Raw genomic sequence first — 10,768 nt, forward strand, 5'->3', positions numbered from 1 at the left:
AGGTCAGTCTTCTCTACATCTGAAATGTACTGAAGTTTTTAATGTGATGTTTGCTTTTGTGTGAGCATGGAGGAGAGGAGGAGTTCTATAATGTACTAGTGAGTGAACTAGAACATCCATAAATTCCAATCCCGTCTGCAACTTACTAATTATTTATCTAATATATCAATATTCCCAATTATTGTATTTATATAAAATCGGACAAGTCAAATCAAGCAATCTGATTGGTTCTTAGCCGTGATATACCACGGGTAGATTTTAAATTAGCTTTTCACAACAAGCTCAGTATCCCCGCTCCGCGTCTGAGAAAAACAGTATGGCCGTTGGGGCTGACAAGAAGAGCAGCGGAGAAGTTAACGGGGGGCAGAAACCCTCGGCTTTTTGACCGCAGCGGTGCAGACATAGACATCGAAACGGCAAAACACTAATTCAGTGTGCAGTTACTTTGGCATTAGGGGCAGGGATATCTAGATACTTTGCCAAGGTTTTGAGCATAATGAATTGTGCTGCATTTTAAAGCAAGCAACGATGTTTTCAAATCTGTAATCAAAAGAGGTCCGCAAAAAACACGTATCGACCCAATCAGATTGCTTGATTTGACTTGTCAGTTCTTATAAATATATTTAAATTTCTTCCCGTTACGAAACAAACCTTACAAAGTATAAGATGGAAAGCATTTAAAGATTAACTTCGACGCGTCCGGGGGGGGTATTACAATTGGGATGGAGTGGATTGAGGCAGTGCCTATTCTCCAGAAGAAAAAAGCACGAACGGCATGAGTAGCTACGTGAAAGGACAGGTAGACAATTAGAAAAGTACCAGCCATTCAAAGGCTTTCTGATGCGGGTCTTGAAACAAAGAGCAGAAATGATGACCGTGTTTAGTGACCACATGTGCGAAAGCTCTCTCCAGACGCCCCTACTGGAAGCCTAATCTGCGGGGACCAGGAGAAAGTGGAGCAATATTCTCGGGGCCATGCGCAAGCAACAGGCCCTAAGAACAACCTCACCTAGTACAAAGTGACACGTAAAGCCATGGGCTAGCTGATGGGGGCTGACAGTTTTTGCAGTGTGTGCAGCATAAACCGGCAACATACACATTAATCGTCAAGATAAATAACCGCCAAATAAGCGGATCAAACGCTCTCTGGGCTAATATGTTCGCCAGGTGTTAGTGTTGTGCATAGCAACCACGTCGAACTATGTTTTTTAGACCGCGCTCCAAGAAAAACGCGATGCTGGCGATCGGCAGAATTTACCGCATAATCAGCAAAATGGCGGCACATTTTTATGAAAAGGCCACATAATCCCGCCCCGCATTTTCCAACAACAAAGTTGAGAGAAAAAAAAAGTTTTAACTCCCGTCTTGACAGTGACGTCATCAGCCTCGCGCATCACCAGAATGTAAACAACACGTTAAAGTGACACATGTGAGCTCACACGATAGAGAAAACACCAAGAGATGAAAAAATCTAATGCATCTTCATTTACCGACGAACATTTTCTACTCAAAGACCGGGCCCAACAAAGCTGGGAAACTAATTCTGCAGCCCCGTGCCAACTGTGTGTTGGAGGCATAAGAGAAAATCGGAGCCGGTGGGGCGACCAGCTTTGATTCAGTTCAAACATGTTCGAATGCTTTCTGGCTGGCTGGCGGCCAAGCAAGCCATTCAAGCCTCAGCGTTCAGCGAGGGATCAACCTCCAAACAAAACCCTTTCGAGGCTAAAGAAACGAAGTTGAGTAGGGCCTACAAGATTGAAGGCTGGTCAGTAATAACGACGAGTAAATGAAACAGGAAATGAGCGGAGAAGTGGTGTGTGTGGGTGGGTGAGATTTAAAATAGCCCAATTGGCTTTACAATAAATTACACATTGAATGTGTTAATGTGAATAGAAAGGGGGTTTAACGTTTAGGTGGGGCAGGTTGTGTTGAGAGAGAATTAAATACCAAGACAAGCTCAATATTTAAAACAATTGTTTTATTCTTTCCGCCCGCATATTTAGCATATTTCGCCAACTTTCCGCATATTTACGCAAAATTGCCCGCAAATTTCAGCCGCATACAAATCAGCATAAAAGCCGCTGCATGTTTAATCGCATAATCAAGGAATTTAGCGCCGCGCGTTTTTCTGGAGGGTCTATTTTGTGGCAGAAGGGCAACGGAGGGACTTAATTTTATTTTGAAGCTCATTATTTACTAATAAATATCCTGATTTAAATGGCGAGTGTGTACTTGTTTCTTTCATATTGGCCACAGCTTGGTAACGCGTTTTATAAAAGCAACTTGAGCTCACTCAGGCCGTGAATATAGCTCCGCGCGAGGTGAGTATCACAGCTAAGGGCGTGTTCGGCCCACGCGAAGAGCCCCCATAATACCCACGGCCTGTTCGTGAGGCTTATTGCTTAAATAAGCTCTTATGGGCAGCTACTTCTATTCTATTTGTATTGTGTTTACTTGCACTATCTCCTTTATCTGTTGTATTGTGTTGCACTGTTGGAGGAGGGCCTGTGACCTAAGATTTCCCATCCGTCATGAACTACACTGGAGCTATGTACAAATTACCATATAAAAGCCTTTTTGAATCTTGATTGAGGCAAGGTTTCAAAACCCAAAGCTGTTAGTTAGTAGAGAGTCCGAGGCAGCACTGTTTCCTTACAGCAAGTAAACATATTAATACAGTGTACACAATACTCTTCATTTAAACATTAGCTTAAGTTAAAGTACAAACCATATTAGGCATCATAAGTAGGCAAAACTAAATGCTCAATCTGCACGGACCGCATTTAGAGAAGGCAATTTATCGTTATTGCAATCATAGGAATGTGAGGCGAAGTGGCATCCAAATTAAGTAAAAATATCCAATAAAAAGTATTTAAAAAAAGAGGCTGGTTAAGGAGGATTTTTTTTAATTTATTTGACAAATAACGATAATGATAAATAATAAAGTCAAGCTTAATAAACATGGTAAAGAAATGTATTGTTTACTATTTCATATTAATCAACTCGGAATCTTGCATATGAATAAAGTCATCAAAATCCTCCACGTACACCCAAATAAAAAAAAAGAACAATGGTTTGGAATAGAAGTAGGCAAAGGACCTCAAAGTTGTACTTTAGTCACTAGTACTTGAGTTTAAGTTACTATCCACGTACTTTAGATACTGTCATGGTTTAATTATTTTGCATGCATCAATCAAAAAAGCCAATCTTACCCTCTGTTTCCGATGAGAGATAAGTACTTCAAACCTGTAACGTGAATAATAGGCAACCGAAAAAGTACTGTAAGAAGATGAATAGCAGAATTTGAGTAAAAGTAGTCACTTTCCGGGCCAGCAGGTCGAGGTCTTTAAATATGGTTCAAAATTATTTCTGGCAGCCCCCGGGCTTAACAGGTTAACATAGGGGCCCTTTCTTCAAATGTGTTAGAATGATATCAAGGTTCCCAAATGCAATTCCTGATTAAAACTTTTGCATTTTGGAGGGGTCCCCAACCACTGGACGGGCTTGCCGGGGCGGGTGTGCAGGGAAAAACCTCTGAACACTGTTTGAGCTTTCGGCCCTCTCGACGGCAGCTGTACGCACAACCTGGGGCAGCATGCTACCTCCCTTAAGGAGGGGCCTGCCCTGGCATTTTGTTGTTGTTAGCCGAGTTCTATGACCGTGGCACCTCTCAGTCAGAGATAGTTTATTGTTGTGGGACACCTGGAGGCACATCCTTCTCCCCCCTGGGGGGGCGTAAGATGACCCCTCCGAGCCATTAAGCGACACAAATGTGATCCAGTGTCCTCAAGCTGTTTACGGTCTAATCTATTTGAGGATCGTTGATTAATTACACTCTGAACTAGCTTAAAACCCCGGAGCTACAGCAGGACCTCTTCAGAATTGATTGTGGCCCGTCTCTACGTGTGGTCAGATCGTGGCCGTTGAACATGTCGTGTGAATTCTCCGGCCGAAGCTCCCAAAATAACAAGTCAGTGTTTGCCATCCCAAAGCTCCAAGCTCTCCATGCGTTGTCTCCTTTGAGTCCGTCTCCAATTGCGTCCCAGAAGTTTCCCCAGCAGCGGAGGGGTTTATTATTGAGCGTTTTTGTTTTGCTGACCGGTTTTCTAAATTTACCTCTTAAGGGCTTATTTGTATAATTTGTTGTATGTCTGTTTGTCTTCTGTATGGGATTTAGTTTGCCCTGGCAGTATTTACATTGTTACTCTACCTATTTTTCTATAAAGTGAAGATTTGTTTACCTACTTTTGAAATGCTCTGATACAATAACTGTATGCTGTTGAAAAAACCCATTGCACAATCAAGTCTTCTCTCTGTTTCAGATGAGAACTGCAGAGATAAGTACTTCAACTGTAACGTGGTGGTCCAGGCTCGGCTCTGCGTCTACGATTACTACAAAACCTCCTGCTGTGCGTCCTGTTCCCGAGTCGCCCAAAAACAAAAACAGTCCGTCCAGAGACAGTCCGTCCAGAGGAGCCGCAGCTAACCCCCCCCGGACCCCGGCTTCAATGGACGCTTGTTTTTGACGGCCGGGGATAGAAACGGAAGACTTTAAGTGGGTTCGTTTGGAGTATTGATGTTACGTACGAGAACGATCCGATTCTTTTGAACGGCTCTTTGGTCCGAACGAAGGGAACCGAGTCGTACTTGGTGAGAGCCGTTCTTTCTATCGTTGGTTCACTGCCTGCCATAAATCCAATCGTCTTCACAGGAACTTGCTTTCCTGAATGCAAATGTTCCATAGATGATGGCATAACGCATGCTGCTTGAGTAGTAGTTTGGCTGGCTGCAGCAAGTTATACATTTTTCTGTGAGCAAAAGTAGATTTCTGGCAATACAGTCAATCATTATCCTGGTGATTATTTCGCAGATAAACCTATTAACCCCGCCGCCTTAAAAAAAAAACGTCTCTTTTGAACGGCTCTGGGAAAGGAACGGAGCCAATTCCCATCACTAGTTTGGAGAAAGCTGAAGATAGTGGAGGACAGGAATCCACTCACTGGATAAAGAGACATCTGGAGACGGGACAGAGACAATCAGCGGACAGAGGAACATACAAGACACCTTTTTAAAAATGGATTTTAACCACAAAGACAATCCGTTTGTTTTTGTTTCAAGATATTTGCAGTCCACTTCCACCAATGATGGCTGCTGTGGATTACATGATATGAAGAGGAGAGCACCTGTAAACTGTTTAAAGTGGACGATATTGAGAAAGTATATGTTCTGATGTGTTTTTGTACTCTTCAACGGTCAGATTTATGTACAAATGTCACATGAAGTCGATGCGGTTTCACCTTTTTCAACTTTTTGACACCTTGACCAAAGATTTGTAACCAGAGCTGCAGCTGAAGATTATTTTCATATCGATTAATCTATCAATTGTTTGGTCTATATACTTTCAGAAAGAGTGAAAAAATGCCCATCCCAGTTTTTAAAAAGTCCAAAACCTAAAGAGATTTACTTTAATAAGATATAAAACAGAGAAAACCAGAACATCTTTATATTTGAGAGGCTGAAAAACATACTTTTCTGCAATTGTTTGCATAAAAAATAATTAGCGGTTATAAAAAACAGTATTTTTTTAACAAAGACAGTGACACATTTACTATTTTTCTTGAAATAAAAAATGCAGTGCATCTTCCCTGGACCTGATGCAGTTTCCTTTATCCAGAAAATATCTTTGTGGCACAGATTTCTGACGCCTACGAAGAACCACTTTTTCCCCCTATAGGCCAGGAGGTGTAACTGCAGCCTGTTTAATAACCGTGTATATATATGTGTATGTATGACAGAGTGAATGATAAAGGTCCTCCAGCAACTGAAGAGAAGAAGCCCCTCTTTAGTTATTTATTTGAGTGGTTCCCATGGAGACGAGTGCTTTACCGGTCCACGCTGGCCTCTCATTGGCTGTGGGGTTGCCTCTCCTCCAATCACAGCCTTTGAACTGAATTCAAGCTGCTGGATGGGAGAAGCAGATATTGAAAAACCTAAATATGATTAGACACATTTTAAAAGTGCATGTATATAAATATATTTTCTGTGGGAGATGATCATTCCACATGTGTACGATGGATCACCAATGTTAAAAAAAAGTATAATAATATTTGATTGTACAGATGACAGTATTTTACAGCTATTGATCTGTGTGGCGAACATGAGGTTTAATCAGTTTCAGACACGACCTGCACACAGTACCTCTAAAGTGTTTATTTTGTACTATATGTAATCCTTTCCCTCCATGCACTATAAACTGACCTCTGATCAGAAGTACTGTATGTGTATCAATGTACAGCATGACTCAAGTATTACAATTAATTCAATCTCTAAAGGTAGAAAATGCGCCAGCATGACGGGATTATTCTGGATTTCCCCCAAAACAATCAGATTAGATATAAAATACCAGGGTGTTTCAGTATTCAGTAGCTAATTAGACTTCTGTATGTGCCTTATTTTACATTTCTAGTGTTCAACAGTTGATCTTCACAAGGATTGCTCTTCTGAAATAAACAAAATACTAATTATGTGTACACTTTACAGCATAGTGGTGTGATTTCTACATTGATGCGGCTTTGCTCAGTCACATATTGACAGTTAATTTTTATATCAGTCATTTCTATTAAAAAGCAGTGCTTAATTTAAAGGGGACCTAAGTGCAAAATGCACTTTTTGATTTCTTTTATACATAAATATATGGGTACCGAGGATACCTATGGTACGTGTGGGTACGGTGTGTCGGGGAACTCACGCAGCGTCAGAAAATAAAACCCTCTCTCTTTTCCTCCGTACCCAAATCTCTAAAAACGGGGGTACAACGGAGCTGATCCAGATTTGCGTCCGATATGACGTAATATCTGAGATGTGGACCCACGGCCCTATCAGAAACGTTGCTATCAGAAACAATGCCCGACTGTTTTGGACGTAATATGGTCGGTGTTTACATTAGCATCGCTAACACTCAGAGCTAACCTGTACTGGAGAGCATCTGTGTGAAGAAGCAGGAAATAAAAAGGAACTCACCTTGTGGTATAACCGGCAAGAGAGAAAGCCTTTGAGCTCCATACTGTTTCAGAAATAATCCTTGATAGTCCATGATATGGCGTTTCATCACGGCAGTATTTAGTTTAGACAGTAGCTGCCGGGTCCCACATGAGCTCAGCCCCCTCCATTTTCTTTTCTTTTTTCAAGCTTTATACATAAAATCAGCACTTTTGAAACAGGAAGTGAAATAGAGGGATATGAGGCATGGCTAGAATGGGTGATCTGTTTGGTATTTTGAGCAAAACACTTCCTAGACATGTTTTTTTATATATTTTTATATATCTGAGACCTATGCTATTGCCTAAAAATAGCCTGATGGGTGACCTTTAAGAAAACAGAGGCCAGTTGACGCCTATAAAATAAAGAATACAAACTTATCTCTTTGCTACTTAAAAAGAAGGGCTGCATTTCTCATACATCATGCCATATCTTGAAGATTAGCACTTCAGTTAGATACCATGATTGTGATTTAATTCTCTTTCATGTCCTGCTGTGTCTCCATGTAGAGGTCATACGTTTGTCTTTACTGTTCTACCTTTATGCTAATCCATTATGACTGCTCACACTGTGTTGATTGCTTCAATCGGACACACCCAGATCCCTTTGTTCCCGATTTGACTTCAAAATTGGATGGCTCTAAATCTTTAATTTATGTGATTTATTTTGAGAATTGTTGTGATTTACACCCACACAATTCCCCCCTGCAATTCCTCTGATTGGTCCTGATTAGTTTTGAGTAATGCTTGTTATACAAACGTACTGCAATGCCCCCTACTCTGTATTTCCTAGCAGGTGGATAATAATTGCAAGAGAAATACAATCTGAAAACGTAGCTTCCAGACAGTATTTCAAATCAAGGTGGTTTCATATCTGCCCCGAGGAAACACTTGCATATTGTATTTCCAAGAGTAGACATGTCTGCTTAATATTTTAACGAAGGCATGACAGATTTCTCGACAGTCATTGTGGTAGCCATTTCCTGTGACTCATAGTTTATTCAGCAGTGTGATGATAATGTCATCCCAAATCCCGGCTGTCGACGTGTTTAATTACAAAGCCTGGCGACGTTGCATATTTAAATGTTTTTTTTTTCCACAATCTCATTTTTGTTTTAAAACCATTTCCTCATGGCCTCATTTTCTTTTTTCTCCTCTCATTTGATTCAGTGCAAGGAGCTGTGAGTTTATGAATATTTAAAGTGTGTTATTCACAAAATCTTTATTTAATGCTGCCGACATTCACGGGGCCTCTTGGAGGATTTTTAAACGCTTTGGTTAGGAATCAAGCAGGGACGTGTTGTTTCCCACCGTGAGCGTGCATTTTCCCCTTCTGTTCAAACCTCACCTGCACAGACAGAGCATATGCTTTATTCAGGTGATGTCTCCTTCATGCGAGGCTCCTGGCTCAAGTGGATGCAGCTGAGTCATTCGTCTCACACGGAACATGGTTGGGGGCATAATTTAGGAGTCAGGTATGGTGAGAAGGCGAAAAATGTGCAGGCTGCAGGAAGAGACCAATCAGCAGCTTTTGTTGCTTATTGCTAAAGAAACATGGCACTGGCTTCTTTATTCATGAGAAACCTACAGACACAAGACGAGGCACGGCTCATTTTCTCCCGGTCTCACTCTGCATAAAATACACAGTCAGTGGATTCAAGGCTTTTATTGTCATTCGTTCATAGCTTCAGTGTAGTTATGTCGATGAAAATCTGAGGTCCCAGGCTCCTCCAACAGTGCAACACAATAAAACAGATAAAATAGTGCAAGTAAATACAATAAAATAGAATGGAAGGTGGTGTGTAGGTCACACAGGGCCGTTTCTTCCTATAGGTCAGTGTTTCTCAAACTTGTTCATACCAAGGACCACTTAACCAAATAAAAAAACACTCGCGGACCACCTAACTCCACAAATATCCAAAATCACAGTTTTTCTAGAACAGATTACAAATCGCCTGAAAATGGTACAAACAAGTTGCAACATGTGTGATGAAGGTGTTGCGCTGGTCTATATCATGCAATCGAAAGTGAAACTTAAGCTCGCTCCATTGCGGAGATATTCCCGCGAGAGTGCGAAAGCTCAAATTAATTAATTTAAAATGTGAAATGTTACCAAGATACTCACGGACCACTAGGGGGCGCTCACGGACCACCAGTGGTCCGCGGACCACACTTTGAGGAGCACTGGATAGGTGGAAGTAGTACTCCGATATTGTTATAATTTATAATTTTTATATATTTTATTTTGGGACGGATAATCTTTATTGGAAAGTGACATTAATATAAGATTAACTTGTATTCACCCAAAGAGAGGATGAAATGCAGTATTGGCATCAAAATATAGTTAAAGTACCACAAGTAAAGTACTTATTGTGGGTAATGGCCTATTTCAAAATCGATTTACTGTGTGTGTGTATTTATATGTATGTGTATATATATTCTATCTATCCATCAATCTGAATCTGTAAAGTCAATAAAACTGTCAATAATTGTGTGCTAATGACCTCTGGTTGTTTAAAAGCCTAATTTTGTTTCCCATTTCCAACAATATTTGCATCCAACATTTTAAATCTTAGCTTGGCCCCTCTTGTCATCTTTTATCCCAGCAGGTTCAATGGAACCCCGAAATGCGTTGTTTTTCATTTCCAGAATCTGTTTGTTTTAATTTTTTTGTATTTAACGTGCCTTTATCTTCCCATGTGTGTACAGAGAAAGTGTTCGGGGAGTTTCTGAGCTGGGATCTGGACGAGGCGTTGTCTCACCTCCCTCTGAAGTGCGGCCAGGCGTTAACGCTGACAGTCAGAATCAAAGTGAAACTGGACTTCTCCGGCCAGGAGAGCCTTCTGCAGGACCTCAACGATGGTGAGTGCACACACACCGGCTTCATTAAGAGTAAACCTGCTTATTGTAGCGGTAAAAACTCCCTATGCCGCTGAGAGGCTAAAAGTTGCTCTTTGCTGTGACGCGTTCCGTGTAATGGCGCATTTCCACTATATGGCCTCGCTCGGTATGGTTAGGCCTCGTTAGGACTGGCTCACTTTATGGCGCATTTCCATGACAGTTTAGGAACTGGGGTAGTATCTATAGTAACGCAGTGTAGGCGGAGCCGTGACGTCATCTTCAATGAGAGCCCCAGAAAAACAACACAGCCGTTAGCTGTTAGCACTCAAGCTCACAGCTCCTCATATATGTTCAGAAACTAGACAAAAGTGAAACAAGTACAAACCACAGACTGTCTGTGTCATGGAGAATACATTCGCTGGTTTATTTATGTCTGTAGGCCGTTGTTGTGAGTGTGGACGGTCGGAGCATATACGGCGTTAGCTTAGCCGATCTCCATTTCGCCTGCCGTCTGTCTGCAGACTTGTCAAAGCATTAATTCATGGTTTTTACTAACCGGTATCAGTATGTTGTTACTTCGGCATCATTTTGAAACGTGTATTACAATTAAATCACGGTCAAATATGTTTATTTTGTTGTAGTTGTAGCCCCCTTGCCAGCGATTCTCTCTCTAGTTTAGCATACTCAGCCCGACTCAGCCTGGTTGCTGGCCCGGAAAGAACCTCGATTTTATGGGGCCAAACTGTGAATTAGTACCCGCAAACGCAACCAAAAACAGGCCCTGCTCGGCTCGGCACGCTTCAAGCGAGCTCCGCGCTGTAGTGGAAATGCGCCATAAGAGTCCGTAGTCATTTATACTCCATAGTGTTTCATAAAACGAAGAACAAACA

General features: G+C 41.4%; 1 protein-coding gene across 1 annotated transcript in view; it reads left to right on the top strand.

Moving 5' to 3' along the window:
* Positions 1 to 9,929, top strand: part of LOC104961966 (trafficking protein particle complex subunit 9-like) — a gene marked incomplete at its 3' end in the record, with an annotated part of 37,526 nt that extends 27,597 nt beyond the window's left edge. Inside the window, exon 5 of the mRNA XM_010790336.1 lies at positions 9,747 to 9,929. Within this exon, the coding sequence (XP_010788638.1) occupies positions 9,747 to 9,929 (183 nt within the window). The remainder of the gene's footprint in view (positions 1 to 9,746) is intronic.
* Between the last annotated feature and the right edge of the window lie 839 nt (positions 9,930 to 10,768).

This window comes from Notothenia coriiceps, unplaced genomic scaffold (genome assembly GCF_000735185.1).
Source record: "Notothenia coriiceps isolate Sejong01 unplaced genomic scaffold, NC01 NC01_scaffold00034094, whole genome shotgun sequence".
NCBI lineage: Eukaryota > Metazoa > Chordata > Actinopteri > Perciformes > Nototheniidae > Notothenia > Notothenia coriiceps.